Source organism: Battus philenor, unplaced genomic scaffold (genome assembly GCF_028537555.1).
Source record: "Battus philenor isolate CCGP_79_NKW_IND1 unplaced genomic scaffold, ilBatPhil1.0.hap1 SCAF_8, whole genome shotgun sequence".
Taxonomy (NCBI): Eukaryota; Metazoa; Arthropoda; class Insecta; order Lepidoptera; family Papilionidae; genus Battus; species Battus philenor.
This window is the reverse complement of record NW_027181748.1, coordinates 9,806,611-9,823,565: the sequence shown is the minus strand read 5'-3', so window position 1 is coordinate 9,823,565 and position 16,955 is coordinate 9,806,611. Positions and strand designations below refer to the sequence as shown.

At 34.3% G+C, this 16,955-nt stretch overlaps 1 protein-coding gene across 2 annotated transcripts in view; it reads left to right on the top strand.

Moving 5' to 3' along the window:
- The window catches only part of LOC137931595 (coronin-2B-like), a 30,821-nt gene that overhangs the window by 9,809 nt on the left and 4,057 nt on the right, over positions 1-16,955 (top strand). For both annotated transcript variants that reach the window (XM_068775037.1, XM_068775038.1), the window contains 8 exons: positions 5,029-5,145; positions 7,104-7,253; positions 9,820-9,984; positions 14,158-14,364; positions 14,767-14,871; positions 15,682-15,819; positions 16,034-16,136; positions 16,592-16,773. In XM_068775037.1, coding sequence (XP_068631138.1) covers positions 5,029-5,145; positions 7,104-7,253; positions 9,820-9,984; positions 14,158-14,364; positions 14,767-14,871; positions 15,682-15,819; positions 16,034-16,136; positions 16,592-16,773 — 1,167 coding nt within the window. The remainder of the gene's footprint in view (positions 1-5,028; positions 5,146-7,103; positions 7,254-9,819; positions 9,985-14,157; positions 14,365-14,766; positions 14,872-15,681; positions 15,820-16,033; positions 16,137-16,591; positions 16,774-16,955) is intronic.

Below are 16,955 nucleotides of genomic sequence, written 5' to 3'. Positions count from 1 at the left end.
ATCAATTTAATAAAAACTTACGACAGCTTTGGATCGAATATATAAAAAATAAACCTGGTTCTCTGATTGAATAATTTTGTGTATGCTATTCAGTTATTAATAAAAAAAATTGCCGTATTTGTCGGTCCGATTGCATTACATACAGTTATTGCGTGGTTATATAAAAACTCGCGGAATTTGTTAGTACTGAATAGAATGCCTGAACTAATATGTAATACATGTGTATTGTTTTAATTTTTACACGGCATCAAAACTTAAATTTAGGTCATCATTTTTTTCATTAGGATTGAACAGTTCGTACTTTTATTATCATTTTTTACTTTTATTAGCACCTTTTATAATTGTGTAATAATTCGATTCGCAATTTTGTTCATTGAATAACATATTTATCTGGAACAAGATTATAAAAAAGTGTAATTATAAAGAAAGAAATACTAGATTTACGTAAAGGATTTATTAAAATATAATGAGAAACACGTACAGTTTTTTTTTCTGATTTTGTGAAGAAGATTAATTGAAGTTTTCAGTAGTTACTGTATTATAAGTTTGCAATGAAGCAATTAAAAATATGCAAATATTGTTTAAAGCTAAATTTACTGAATTAAAGCTTTATATGGGTGAATGGGTAGCTCATTTCCTATCATTTAACATATGGAACACCTCACCCAAAAATTTAATGGGCTCAAAAATAATAACGTTATGATAATGTAGTAAAAATAAGCGTTCTCAAAATTCGGATTACAAAATATCAAATTAATTATTCTTTACTTTGTTCTTACAGACTGGTACTGTTAGAAGTTATTGGTCTGACACATTCCAATAGAATAACAAATTTATGTAACATATTTGACATTGAACACTTTGTAAAAGGTGATAAATTATTACTGATGAATAAGCTATTTATTTATCTACTTAAAACTTCTTTTCAGCTAGTAGACACCCATTGCAAGGCATATGCCTCATATGCCTCTCCCAAAGAGAGTCACGACGACCAGTCTTGCGCAGTCCACATCCAGCGACTCTCGCGACCCTAACTATGTCATCATTCCATCTCAGTAGGCGGGGACCTACCCACGTGGCGTCTAGCAGGTCGTGGTTGCAACTCAGGAATCTTTCAGCCCCAACGGCCTTTGGTCGCACGAGCAATTTTAAATTTTATACTTCTCACAAATCTCGCTGTATTTATTGTTTCAGTAATTTACAAGTATCTCTATTCAGTATAGCCTACTTTCCGATGTTTTCTAACGGATCTATCAATACCAACCTATCGATAGATAAGAGCGCGGTGTTAGTGTTATCTAAAATTGATTTTATAGATATATGATATTTATGTATAACTAAAATGTAGGGTATTAAACTAGAAATCTGAAAAACACGTACTTAAACGATAAAAAATACTTTAAATTGTAACTACTTGTTCGACTAAAGCAAATTATATTATTGTATATTATTTACAAATTATGACATGTATGTTTACACATCGCGTCCGATATTTTTTTGATTAAACTAGAAATTAGCCGATTGTCTCTTTCCAAAGGTCGATGTGCAATATTTATCGCCGGGTACTGTAACTAGTTATATATATTAACTATATGTAACCTACACTTCGAACTTTTAGTTGTATCTCGCTCACGAATGAGGGTATTGGACATCTACATGTCAGAAGTTAACATCAAACGTGCTACAAAGCATTTGAATAAACAAGAAGGTAAAATAACAGCTGCTATATAAAATAATAAGTTTAATGTCATGTATAAAAAGCTATTAAATCAAGCAGATTGAACTTTAGTAATTTGATAATTGTCGAAATTTCAATAAACCCATAAAATAAGAAATTGGATAAATGAGAAATAACCTTTTATATAGGTTGATTCGTTATAGGTGTAAAAGTTTTAAAAAGGTGAATGTTTAGCTCATTTCCTGTCACACCTCTTAACTCTGTATATTAGAATGTAACGATATATGAGTGGTTTTGATAAAATTACATATTCATATATAAACAAAAAAAAAACAATAATTAAAAGTACAGTTTGAGTAATCGTAGTTGTCGAGCAACGCGCATTATGATGTAATTTCTCGGCGTAATTGCTCAAAAATTACACTTATCAACTTTTTTTTAACGTCGCTGCCGTATACAATTGCAGGCCCCATTCTTTCCAAATTATATGGTTTGTAGCTATTTCGCAATTGGTTTCGTTACGTAATAAATACAGCATGCATTAATAATTACAATTGTCTGAACATTGTTTAAACAATAAGACATAAATATTTTAAACATTTATTCAATGTTTTTGTATGTACGCGGTATTCTATGACAGCTACCGTGTTTTGTGTTGTGTCAATTTTTTATTTATATCAATTAAATTTCCAACAATTTTAAATTATGTCACTGTATAAAACGATGCTCTATTTTCATGTATTGCAGTTGCGTTTACATTATAGCATTTTCCTTTAAAGAACGTCATAGATGGTAAATTTATATATATAATCAATATAATATATTATATAAGATAATACATTCAATATTAATATGATAATTTATTCCAATTTTAATAGTTGTACCTAGGTTAATAACAATATAGTAACCGAAATCGCTGTACCGTGCCTAAGGTATGCTCGGCGAGACGGGGGGGTCACCCCACATGCTATATTTTTGTTGGCTCCCACTTTGCCGCGCTTACCTAAAGCACAGTACAGAGGTTTCGATAGATAATTCTAGGAAAATAGAAACAGTGGCCTACAGTCATTGCCTATTCACTGATGCATTATCATAATCTTTTATGTTTTACACTTTACGAAGTTTGCTTTATCGCATAACAAACAAACTTCGTAGTATATAATGTGACGTAGCCTTCATGCTTGGTAGAATGTTCAAACATGTGTGTAATGTGAGATAAACCGCATTAAGCTAAGGTTGTCAAGTGATTGAAATACAAAAGTTAAAGTAATAACATTTATTTTTCTATTGTCTGAGGATGCTAAAAATGATTAATAGTCATTAAAAAGTTAATATTGTTTTCATAAATCTTAAACATAGATGATATTTTAGAATTTATCTTTCATTATTGAAAAAAGTGACAAAACTTAATGCAAGCAAATGTAACAGATAACAATAATTACATTATAATTAATAAATAGGATTGGTTATTAAATGCGTGCTAATAATACGTTCGTATTGTATGTGTTATTCGTATGTGCGCGTGTATATTGTTGCCTCTTATTTTTACTGCGTTTTCTCAACCGACTACGTTCAAAATATCGAGATTAATAACTTAGTACCAGAGAACATAAAACACAAAAATCGTCTTATTAAACGAACCAATGAAGAACTTGAATGCATATACTGTCGAATGCAATTCAAACTGATGTTTCTCCTATCTATTATTACTCGCATTTTACTACCTACAAATTAAATTAATTTGTTTTTTTTTTTTATTTAAGATCAACTCAGATAGATGATACATAAGCATCTGTTAATTATTGAAGTAATAGTTTATTATCGACATAAATATAAACCCAGGTGAAAGACAAGAAATTGTATTATCTACTATCATCATTTCAGCCGTAAGACGCCCACTGCTGGACATAGGTTTTTTTCAGAGACTTACAATTCATCAAATATCAAATAAATGTATAAGGAACAAAAAAAAAATCTTGAACTATAATAAATAGTTATGTTATTTAATACCCAAACAAAAATGTATATTGTATTATATTACACTTGTGTTACAAACCTAAATGTATTAACTAGTTGAGTGCTCAAAACAACACGGCAATAGGATATTATATCACTGATAAAATAATTCACGGCTCCCCGGCGTAATACACCCACGTAAGTGGAATTGGACAATTGACTTAGTTTACTATGCAAATATTCATAGTCCGTACCAAATTACGCTCGTGTACTGCGAAGGACGCATAAATTCTTTAAAAAAATACGGAATATTTTAGCAATGCTTTGGTGTAAGCTTGTTACTTTTACATAAAATTACTTTTAAACTTCCAGTAATTGTTTCTTAATGGTTAAATATATAACGTTAAGAACTATTTACTAAACTTATATGATTAATTATCCGTTAATTAATTTCTTTTTCTGCCTGTTTCTTTATTCTTTCTGAGGCAAGTGCAATCCAAATCACTCAGATATTTATTTATTGTTATATTACATTTATAATTTGTTATACATTATTTATTATAAGTACTTATATTATATACGTATGTATGTGTTTTGTACAAGTTAACTACCTGTTATTAGTACTTTTACCTTTTCCATACTATAGTTGTCTGTAAGAGATTGCTTTTTGTGATAAGACCGCCCATTATTGTACTTTTTTGGATATAATTATGAAACTATTGAAATGTACCCTAGCGTATACAATAAAGAATATTTATTAAATAAATAGTTAAACGTGTTTTATAAAAATAATCGCGGCTCACTTTATCGCTACGCAATGTCTCTTCCAACCTTCCTTACTGCTGGCATAAAGTTATCACTCTGGATAAACATCTGTTTATTTTTTCTACAGGAATGCAACAGGCCAATAACTTCTTACTATATCTGCAGATACAAATATATATATTTTTAAAAATGTTTTTTCACACTAAATAATTATTACGTCATATATTATTTCTGGAATCATTTATTTTGTATAGGTATTTAATATGGTACAACATATAGTAAATGTGCGTCATGTTCACCACTATAAAGGTTTTACATCTATAACCAATCATTCTGTATATGAGACAGCGAATAAGATATTATTGATGAAATGAAAATTCTGTAATGGAATAAGTAGAGTAAGATTGTCTTCAGAGTTCTTAAATACATCATTCATATCAAATCTTTTTTGGAATTTTGCGTATAAATAGGAAAGGATGTATACACATAATCGATCGACGTATGTAACTGTCTTTTAATAGTGTTAATTAATCAAATGGATAATTAAACTCGATATACAGTGTATAAATGTTAGTGTGCATGTTATGATAAAAGCGTGAATTTAATTATTAATAATGTTTTATCTTTAGACTGGCCGTTTAGACTTCAACGCAAGCCGCGTGACAGGCCACAAGGGCCCGGTGCTCGACATCAAATGGAATCCATTCAACGACAACATCATTGCTTCCTGCTCCGATGATTGCACGGTAAGTTTTGTCTATGTTTTTGTAATAATTCTATTAATTGTAATATAGCGTAGTCTCTCACTTCGGGGTTTATTGGCAAGCTCATAGTTGCTTAAAGAACCATGGGGATGGCTATGTCAAGGAATTCTTTACAGGATCGAATCAGCATTCAGCAGATCCGTACACATACGCATGTAACCGACATAGCTCAGCTAATTGGCAAGTTTGCCACTTCAAGTTATCAATTACTTGACCGCCGGGGCTTTACGGTTGTGGTGTGGAGACCATGGACTCGTAGGTGTAGCGTAGGACTTCCATCCACAAGGTGGTTTTAAAATTGCTGAAAGTCACCTTGCAACCTGTCTTACTGTAAATCAATGGTGGATGCCTTTGTCCGGCAGTTAACGTCATACAATTGTAATGATGATATAGTAGTAAATATTTTACTCGCATCCGTTTGTGGTTTCATCAATCTGATTAAAATTACTTAGTAATGACTCATGTCACGCTTCTCGTGCGAACCCACCCTTAACTTATTTACAGTAAAGATGTTAGTGCCCTTAGCCCCTATAAAAAACAATATATGAAATGGTTATTGTGATAAGTATGTTGGTAGTGCAATAAATTTTCCGTTGCAAAATAATGGCCTTCTAAAAATGTAAAGTAAATTCGGTGTTTTTGTGCTATGTCCTCATTTTCGGTTTTATTATATTTATATATATAAAATAGTATAAATTGAAAAAATTAAATGCTGTTACAGCCCATAGACGCTCACTGTAAGACATAGGACTCTCTCAAAGATATTTATATCAGGAAATATATCATAATCGCAACTCTGAGCAGGCCGGTTGACGATTTCACTGTGGTATTATAGTACGCAGAGGATGCTACTACTCATCCTCTGGAAACTTGTTTGTAAGCAGTGGCAATGCTATATAATTAGAGCACAAAATGTGAATTATATGAGACTGTACCCCGGGAAACATGCCCACCTACAGTTCAAAGTTTCAGTAACCAATATATAATAGTATAAATTATACAGGCGTATAAATACGTGTACGTGATATTAGAGTATATCACCTGACATTATACCTCAGAGTATTCAGTATAAGATAACAAACACAATATGTGATTATTGTTACCATAATAAGGTTGAAATTACTTATGATTACCATAACATATCAAATATAGTGAAAGGTGATCGTCATTTATAACACTTTGATAAAGAGCAATTCAAACAGTAAAGGTTGAATGATGTGCATATAAACAATAGGTGCATTCATTTATTAGTTATTTGTATAATATTTTAATTAGTTTAGTGTCACTCATAAATGTTAAATTTTTAAGGTTTTTTAATTTATACTAAGTACGATATTTATAACCGACCGATATTTTTCTCAACGAAAATGAACGCCCCCTTAACCCTTCGTTTGCCGCAACATGAAGCCTGTCAGTGTCGGGAACGAATTTTTTTGAATAATAAATGAAATGTTTTTGTTTATGATCCTGTGGCCTGCAGTACACCCAGAGCAAGCGATTTTGAACTGTGTTTCTAGGGTGATTCGATATAATGTAGCCTTATTCCGTGTAGATCTGACCCGTACACACCCGGGGAGTTCGGACAGATGTGTCCATAGGCAGTTGACAGGTTAACCTCATTTACGGATACAATTTTGTAAAATTCGCTCACCTGTAATCGGTTAAAATAACATTCCATACAAATTTCTAGTTTATTAAGCCTTATGGTTCCAAATATCGTGATGAGTAATATATTGGTGGAAATCTCTGGTGTCGTATTGGGTGGCCGGTAAGTTTAGGCGGACACTCCGTAGAGTGACTGGGACGTAAGGAGATCACGGCTTAGAATTAGAACACTAGAAACTTTATGTTCCGATTCGAACGTATCCACAACATCAGGAAAATTTCTATAGGTAACAAGTTGGAAAGTAAAATATATAAAAGTTAAATGTTCATTGCAGGTGAAACTATGGCACATTCCGGACGGCGGGCTCTCCATGCACCTGACCGATTGGCTGGTGGAGCTTCACGGGCATAAGCGTCGCGTGGCATACATCGAATGGCACCCCACTGCAGAGAACATACTACTAAGTGCCGGCTTCGATTATTTGGTAAGTCATGCATGCTTTAAAATTAAACAGCGGACGTTAAGGTTTATCTCAAATTTAAAAGACTTTTTTGAAAAATTTAATTCAATTGGTGACCCTAGCTTGTTTAAAAATAAATTACGTCGTATCTACCTTAGGGGCATTTTAAATTTTTCAGATTATAAGACTTAATTACCGACTTAAGAATCGGCAAACGCACATTACGTATATTCACAAGGTGGACAGACGGACGGCCTTATTAAGAAGACGCTAGTTGCAGGTCGCGTCCATCTTTGCCCATTGGAAATGTAAGGGAGAGGCCAATGTCCAACAGTGGACATGGACATCCTACGGCTGAAATGATAATGAAAACGTACTTCAAATAAGACTATTTAAAAATATAAATAATGTCTTCGGACTCTAATACGCAAGTTAATTTAGAAATACGAAAAAATTACAATGTTAATAATAATCACTGACTCGCTGTATTATAAAATAATATAATAAAAACACTGTGAAAGTTTGTTTATTATAACAAACAGCATACAATTTTACACTAAAACATCAAAGCTAAACAAATAGCCCTCTATGCAGTGCATTCATACAAAAGATCATTACAAATGATACTTTACTATGCTAGCGGTATGAGCGGTACAATAAGCTTTCATGTCGGATCTAATACGAAAACGTGCCCTACTTTTTTACCACTGAGTGGATAGTTGGGAGCTGAGATTGATTAGGTTTATTCATCGTCAAGTACACGGGTGATTAATGGAATAAACGGAGCGATTCATGAAAAATTATGTATTAAGTAAACACCGGCATATTAAACAGTAGTAGCCTAGCTGTAGTTGGCTGAGATTTGCGATCATAGGTCGTAACTTTGTGTATTAATTATAAAAGATTGCCGCCACTACTACTCAAACAAGTTTGGAATGGATGGACGCTGCTTGGCTATATCTCCCATTGATATCATTGGTCTGAAACGACGAAACACTCATGACATGTTTTGGGAAATATTTTCAAAATATAATCCCGCAAACAATGTAAAGTATTAAAATTATTGTAAGTTGTATTGTCATATATAGGCTGGTATTTGAAAAACTGTATCCAAAACATCAGAATCTGTTGAATACGACAAAAAAAAGTACATCCGTGAAATGACTCCACAAATATATCAAAAATAGTTTCGTCTATTTAGATCAGTGGTAACTATTGTATATTGAACTCAAATATTGCGAAAGGTTTGCACACTTACGATAATCAATTAGGCCTAGAGGTACTTTTTCATGGTATGATATCTACATTAGTAATTAAGGCCTTTGCATTTATGCCGTATCCCAAAAGCTACAAAAAATTTTGACGTACTGAATATGGGGTGTACAAGTTATAACAAATGGCAATCGCTGCGGTATTAAAATATTAGGGGGACCGGAAAGTAATGTCGCTTTCTTAAGTCTAATTCACACGATTACATTTTAACAAGTTTTTATTTCTAATCAACAATATATCCACCTTCGTTATCAACAACCTTTTGCCATCTAATATACAAATATTTAATGCCGGAGCGGTATAAATCATTCGGTTTTTCTGCAAAAGATTTCGACAGAAACGACATTACTTTCCGATTCTCCTAATATTATCTGCCTACATAGATTGCTGAACCAACAATTTAGTTTTTCACTAAGGAAAGCCGATATATTTTTTGTCACGCCAATATAGACCCTAGTCGAGTTTCCCGTTGACTCCTGGGAAATACATCACTATTCACACTATTTATTCAAATAAAGATTGCAATTTGTTTAGTTAGTAAAACTATGGTATTGAATAAATAAAAGTCATAAATTTTGCACATAGCAGACGTAGATATGAACGTCGATATATTGTATATTAAATCGGTTCTTTTACAAGTGCCCCGATATAAGCTTTACACTATACTTGTCGCTGCTAATGGTAAAAGTTGAATATGTGTGAACACGCGAGATTGTCTGTACGTATGAAATTTAGTTCATCGCGTGTTGTACTAAATTGCATTAATTGATTACTCAGCGTCTGCTATATTATCGCTATCATTTTATATTGTTACTGTTGATTGTAATGTGTTATCATATTCTTTTTTAAACTAAGATGATGTCGATGTTTAATCACCTTTAGAGTTTCTCTGTTTTTACCAAAGTAATACCTAATTGTTGTAAATATATATAGATAATACAAGACAAACAGAATAGAAAATGAATGTTGTTAATAAAGCACTAAGTAGAAAAAGAACAAATAGATTAAGCAAAATAACTAAGACGCGGTACAGCGGTTTCGGTAGCACTATAACTATTGAGTTAAGCTGATTTTTGTACTTTAAGTACATTTTGGCACATAAAAGGTCATAAAATATTTTGTACAGTTAATTTTTTATATAAATCACTCTATTTTGTATTGTTTAAATATGTATAAGGGTGAACATTGACAAGGTCGTCGGACGACAACGCAAATTTAAGCGAGAGGTCTACTTCCAACTGTGGACTAAAGTGATGATGATAAACTATATATATGGAGTCTATAGAACATGGTGCAGGTTTTTTTTTATATGATACAGATTATGGTGTGGGACGTGGGCAAAGGTGAAGCAGTGAAGGTGATCGACTGCCACGGCGATGTGATTTATTGCATGTCGTTCAACCGCGACGGCTCGCTGCTGGCCACCACCTGCAAGGACAAGAAGCTGCGCGTCATCGAGCCGAGGCGCGGGATTGTATTGTCTGTGAGTTCTAAACCAAATCATTTCATACATACAAAGAGTCTGAAGAAGGTTCCCGCCTTCAAGGAATAGTAAAGTGATGAACAGTATGACGTTTCATTTAGCTCGTAGATAATTTTATAATATAGTTATTTTTATTACTCTGCGTAAATCAAATGCCGAGTAATATAAACCAGTGGAAGTATTTATTCAAAAAATTTAGATTTGATATTCCATTGTAAGTTTTTACGTAACATTACTTTCATAAATTAAAAATAACTGATAGTTTTGGTTAACAACCTATTGCTTTATTATCTCTAAACAGGGTTAATTATAATGACATAAATGCCACCTATAATTGTAAATTAGATAATATTGTCGTCGTTAAAACGTTATTATCTTAAGGAATAGGCTAGAGATTTCAATTGTACCTAATATATTTTAACAAGTTATATAATTCGTTTTATACGAAAATGTAGTAAATATCCTATTTATTATTTTCAAAACATCAAACTTTGTGCCGTTATAGGAAAAATGATTTCCATATAATTAAAAAGGTTGGTGGCAACAAAAGGCAAAAAAGAATAATATATGTATATTTAATTATAAACGGGTAGTGGGCAGAAGGCCTGGTCTAATTTTACATCGCAGCTCGGTACTCCCCTGATGGTGGTGGTAGCCAGCCGCACGATCTTCCAGGACTGGTCAGGCGGCAGCAAGTCGAGAGCAGGGAGCGCCGGTAGGTAGCAGGATGTGATGGTTCCGGTGAACGTTGATATGAATTTCAACAGTGTAAAACTCGAAGCGTAAAACTTGCAGCATAAAACTTGCAGTATAAGACTCGCAGCATAAAAGTCGCAGTCTTAAACTCGCACCTGTGAATAAATGTCACAGTTATGATATACATATATAATTATATGTACATTTTGCTCCGCTGACAGTAACTCCGGAGATGGCTTGCGATGAAGGAAGGGCAGAAACCGAAAGCAGTTGATGTGATTGTTTACTGTCAGAACGGAGTTACAAAATGTAAAGCATGTAAAACAAAAATAGAAGAGATAAATAAATAAACAAATTGAAAAGTAATAATGAATACATAATGATGGAACTATGGACACAGACAAAATGTTGAGCTCTAACTTATAGATAAATGATGTCTTCATAATATTTGTTCAACACTTACCCCTTGGGGTGCGAGACGATGTAAAGGTTGTGGCGTGAACTAAATGATGCCCGGAGAATGAATAGGACCAAGGCGTGAATTTATAACGTAAATTCTAATTGGCCCCGGCGCGTATGAAGACACATAGCTGGTGAACGCAACCGACACATAGAGTGTGCGTCGGTGCGTAAGACGACACCTAGCTAGTGAACGCGACCGAGGCCTGGATCCTTCTCCCGAGCACTGTGAGCTCTGCGTGCTGGTGCGCGGGCGCATTGGAATTTTTGTTATAAAAACAAAGATCCGTTAAACCAATAGCACGCTCCCACGACCCCACGCCACTTGAGACGTACCGTTACCCGCTAAGGGTTGAACAATTTTTTGCTGTATTGCGATTTATGAGACGTTTCTCGTGATAATATTTTTTTGGTTAAAATTTTAACTAAGATTTATGGGACGTTAACTTGCAACGTTACATTACCCCGCGCGTCACCGAAGGATTTTATTTCATTTAAAGGAAATAAAATCCGAACTTATTGATAACAATTTCATTTTTATCCTTTTAAACTCATTCTTTCATACTTCTCGCAAACAAACTAGCAATAGTAATCATTATAAGGATTACTAACGCGACCAAACAATTATGAAGGTTATAGATTCATTCTAATAACCCAAACGAAATATTACGCGGTTAATGGTAATGCTTTAGTTTATGTTGTGTCGAATTATGTTTGTTATTTACTCAAACCTATTATTTTTAAATGCTTTATGTGCCATGTTCCAACATTTTTACCGGCCATGTTTTCTAATACATATACTAAGAGAGAATTATTTTTAATTATACATTTTATTTAAAGAATCAAGAATAACGTATGTCTTAACAAGCACGTCTTCTACGCTATCGGAATCGTCCGAAATTTGATTGACTCTATTAGTATAAAACATCCACAGAAGGAAAAAGAGGACCCAGTGTAGCGATTTGTTTACGTAAGTTGTTAACAATAGCGCCATGTTTAATCTATTTTTATAAATTGGTAATGAGAGAAAGAAGAAAAAAATTAAATGCACCACAATAAGGAAGGTGTTGAACAAGTATTCTACTCAATCTACTCCGTTCTGTTACAAATTCACTAACGAACGTTATGGTTGCTAGTATAAGAATTAAAAAAAAATAACACAAAAAAATATGAAAATGATGCGTATAACTGCAACTAATGTGTACGGTCCTATGAAAAAATAGTAGAAGCAAAAAAAATTACAACATAAGAACAAAATGTATGTTAAACTAAACAAAAACTTTTTTAAGTGAAGGATGTACACTTCAGTTGCTGGCAGTAAAAAAAGGCAAAAATAACGTTTTACAAAATTAATTAAATAAAAAAACAATCACATAACTACACTACAATGCAAAATCAGACCTTTTAATACCACGTTAAGGGCGCCAGTGTGCCGTTCTAGTAAAAGAAAAAATATATATGTATTTAATTAATTAACTAAGGGTAGTGGCAGAAGGCCTGGTCTAATTTTACATCGCAGCTCGGTACTCCCCTGATGGTGGTGGTAGCCAGCCGCACGATCTTCCAGGACTGGTCAGGCGGCAGCAAGTCGAGAGCAGGGAGCGCCGGTAGGTAGCAGGATGTGATGGTTCCGGTGAACGTTGATATGAATTTCAACAGTGTAAAACTCGAAGCGTAAAACTTGCAGCATAAAACTTGCAGTATAAGACTCGCAGCATAAAAGTCGCAGTCTTAAACTCGCACCTGTGAATAAATGTCACAGTTATGATATACATATATAATTATATGTACATTTTGCTCCGCTGACAGTAACTCCGGAGATGGCTTGCGATGAAGGAAGGGCAGAAACCGAAAGCAGTTGATGTGATTGTTTACTGTCAGAACGGAGTTACAAAATGTAAAGCATGTAAAACAAAAATAGAAGAGATAAATAAATAAACAAATTGAAAAGTAATAATGAATACATAATGATGGAACTATGGACACAGACAAAATGTTGAGCTCTAACTTATAGATAAATGATGTCTTCATAATATTTGTTCAACACTTACCCCTTGGGGTGCGAGACGATGTAAAGGTTGTGGCGTGAACTAAATGATGCCCGGAGAATGAATAGGACCAAGGCGTGAATTTATAACGTAAATTCTAATTGGCCCCGGCGCGTATGAAGACACATAGCTGGTGAACGCAACCGACACATAGAGTGTGCGTCGGTGCGTAAGACGACACCTAGCTAGTGAACGCGACCGAGGCCTGGATCCTTCTCCCGAGCACTGTGAGCTCTGCGTGCTGGTGCGCGGGCGCATTGGAATTTTTGTTATAAAAACAAAGATCCGTTAAACCAATAGCACGCTCCCACGACCCCACGCCACTTGAGACGTACCGTTACCCGCTAAGGGTTGAACAATTTTTTGCTGTATTGCGATTTATGAGACGTTTCTCGTGATAATATTTTTTTGGTTAAAATTTTAACTAAGATTTATGGGACGTTAACTTGCAACGTTACAACTTTTCAAAAAGTGCAAATAGGCGAATTTGGTTTGAGAATAACAATGCTTAAATATGCATTTGCTTAAAAAACGCAAAATTTTTAAACAAGCTTTTATCCGAGCATTAAGAGACGAAAAAATTCTGTAATTTTTTGAATCCATTTATTATTTTAAAGAAGAGTTCACAATTTTAAGGGTAGATAACACAAAAAACCATTACAAAAGAAATTGTAGCGAAGATAATAAATGTAACACAACAAGTCTCTGTTTAAAGTAGCACTAGAAATTATGAGCATACACAATAAAGTTCGTAATTAGTCAGATTATTTAAGAAGCAATAATTATGTCTGATTTTTTTTGTTCGACGCAACTATCCTACAATTCTATGGGTAGTGGGCGGTCCACACGTTGTATGTTTTATTTGTATGCTGTATCACTAACTTGTTTGGAGCAATATCGCGTGCATATGGGATATTCAATTTATTTTTAAGTTCGTTATTGAAGAATCTTTACTTATAATTCAATACAGGAGGGTCAATGTCACTTGGGGACGAAGGCGTCGAAGTGCACGTTCCTGGGCAGCCAGGGCAAAGTGCTGACGACGGGCTTCTCGCGCTACAGCGACCGCCAGTACGCGGTGTGGGATCAACACGATCTCTCCAAACCGCTCGTCTGCGAGACTATCGACAGCTCCTCCGGGGTGGTCTTCCCTTATTACGACTATGATACTAATATGGTGAGTCTTTAAATACAAATTATTAGTACTAGGAATAATCTACAAAAAAAGTATAAAATGACAGAAGACAACAGGGGCCCCTTCTTCCTCGTTGTCTCACTAAGGGTACCCCCCATGGAAATGTTAATTCACACAAGCTAGGAAACTTCTCCACCCCCGTCCTCCTTACAAAAAAAAATAAAAAAAACATGATTTATTTATTATTCAGATGTTCTCAAATTTCCTAAAAATTCTGACATATCTATTATCGACATTGAAGTATCTACACGGTAATGGTCGCGTTTTCTTAGTTTCCTCACCTCCCTTACTCCCTCTTTGGTACTTTTGTTAAAAATATAACATGTTAAATTCTATTGTTGGTTATATGACGCAAATATGTTATAAGAAAAAAATGTTAAACAGGTCTACCTTGCTGGCAAAGGTGACGGAAACATAAGATACTATGAAGTTGTCGACGAAGCGCCTTACGTTCATTTCCTTAATCAATTCCTTTCTGGGAATCCTCAGGTGAGCAATTAATTAACCTTTTTATATATTCACTTTTTTATTTCTATAACGCAACCAAAATTCAAAAGTCATCATCAAGATTTATCGCATTATTTCTGTTCACTCATAGCATTGAATTTAAGTGTTAGAAGCAGGTCACATAGTGCATTATAAACAAATGGCTGCTGTAGCCATAGGTTCTGGAGTGGAAACCACGGACCCGCAAAAGGAGGCGGTCCTTATAGTTCGTTGAACAACAGACACGCTCAGGCTGTATATATCGATCATGCGGTACTAGCAATATGCCAAACTCAAGATATGATTGCAAGAGTCATCGACGTGATCGGTAACTATCGTACAGATACGAAAATACAAACTGATAATGTCAATATTTTGCAGAGTAGGGAAGAAGAAGAGGTGTGACCTCTTCTTCTTTAAACTGTAACGTTGACGTTGTGATCAAAAATCATGTCCACTAAATAATATAAAAAAGCACAAAAAAATTGACTTTCATTAATAATTCAAGTTAGGAACTAGTTTAAGAAGTAAATTAACTCTAATATAAATAAACACGCAAGAACAAGAGCAAAGAAAGGGAATTATTAATTGTTATTATAAAAACAAATGCACGGACGCTAATGTCTGTGGGTTGGACAGATGACTTTGCTAAGGTTGTCGGGAAACATATCCAGTGTTGGCTGCTTTTGATCAGTGGACATCCTTAGAACTAAATAGTTAATTATTTTAAAATCACTACAATTAATTCCCAGTCCATGTTTGTTTGACTATGTCTTAAAGAGGCAAGTTATAAAGATTGTGTGTGTATTACAGCGCGGGCTGGGATACATGCCGAAGCGCGGCGTGAGCACGTCCGCGTGCGAGGTGTTCCGCTTCTACAAGCTTCATACGTCGCGCGGCCTCTGCGAGCCCATCTCCATGATCGTGCCACGCAAGTCCGATTGCTTCCAGGTACACGTTTATTTTAACAACCTGTGTATAACTTTAACAATCATTTACATTATTTTTGCCTCTATACATATTATAGCATCATAATCAGGCCTCAAAATAAATATAGACCAGACGAAGTTATTAGCCAAAGTCTATGTCGCGACTTCTCTAGTAGTGGTCTAAGATAATTTTTTAAATATGTTTATTTGATAAAAAAATTTAAATATGATTTCAGGAAGATTTGTACCCCGATACTGCGGCTCCTCTGCCTGCACTAAGCGCCAAAGATTGGTTAAGCGGAATGAATGCACCGCCTCTTCTCATTAGTATGAAAACTGGTAAGTTACATGAAATTTATATTAAAAAAAATTTATGGTAATTAAATTTTAAAAATTTGGACCTTTATGCATTTTAAGTCTTATGACTTACGTGGCAAATATTTTGCAATAAATTTTGTTATGAATGCTATAGTTAATAATATTTTTTATATAAATGTGATTGGTTATAGGTTTAAAAGCTTTAAAAACCTCTTGCTGACAAATTAAATGTATGTACTTGTTATACCTTAATCTAGGCTTACATAAAATTAGTAACTCTTTCTGTTGTGGTATGTATTGTGTATGATACTAAAATACGCTCTCATGTAATGTTTCTCAATTATCACATAAATTAACGAATTTTAAATAACTGAAAACTTTAAAAGATTCTAATATAATGTGAAGGATTTTTAGGGTTTTTGCTATTTTAGGGGTGTTCAAAATAATTGTAGTTTATTTTTTATTTTATTTAATAGGTGTAACGATTTCGACTCATAAGCCACGCATGAATAACAAAGACGCGCCGGCGCTGCAGCCTCAGGACGCGAACAACAGAAAGAAATTCGTTTTTCTGTCGCGCGAGACGACACCCGACTACCGTCCTCTCGGCACCTGGCAACCGTCGCACGAAAACCATGTCAGCGACAACGACGTGCAGGTAAATTATTAATAACTTTCTTTTGAGTTCTTTCTTCTTCTTTTCAGTTGATAGACGCACATTGCTAGGCATAGGCCTCACCCAAAGATAAATCGACACGATGACCGATTTTAAGTTGCTCGCATCCTGTGTCATCCCGTGACTAACTATGTCGTCGGTTCACTAAGTGGGGCCTACCCACG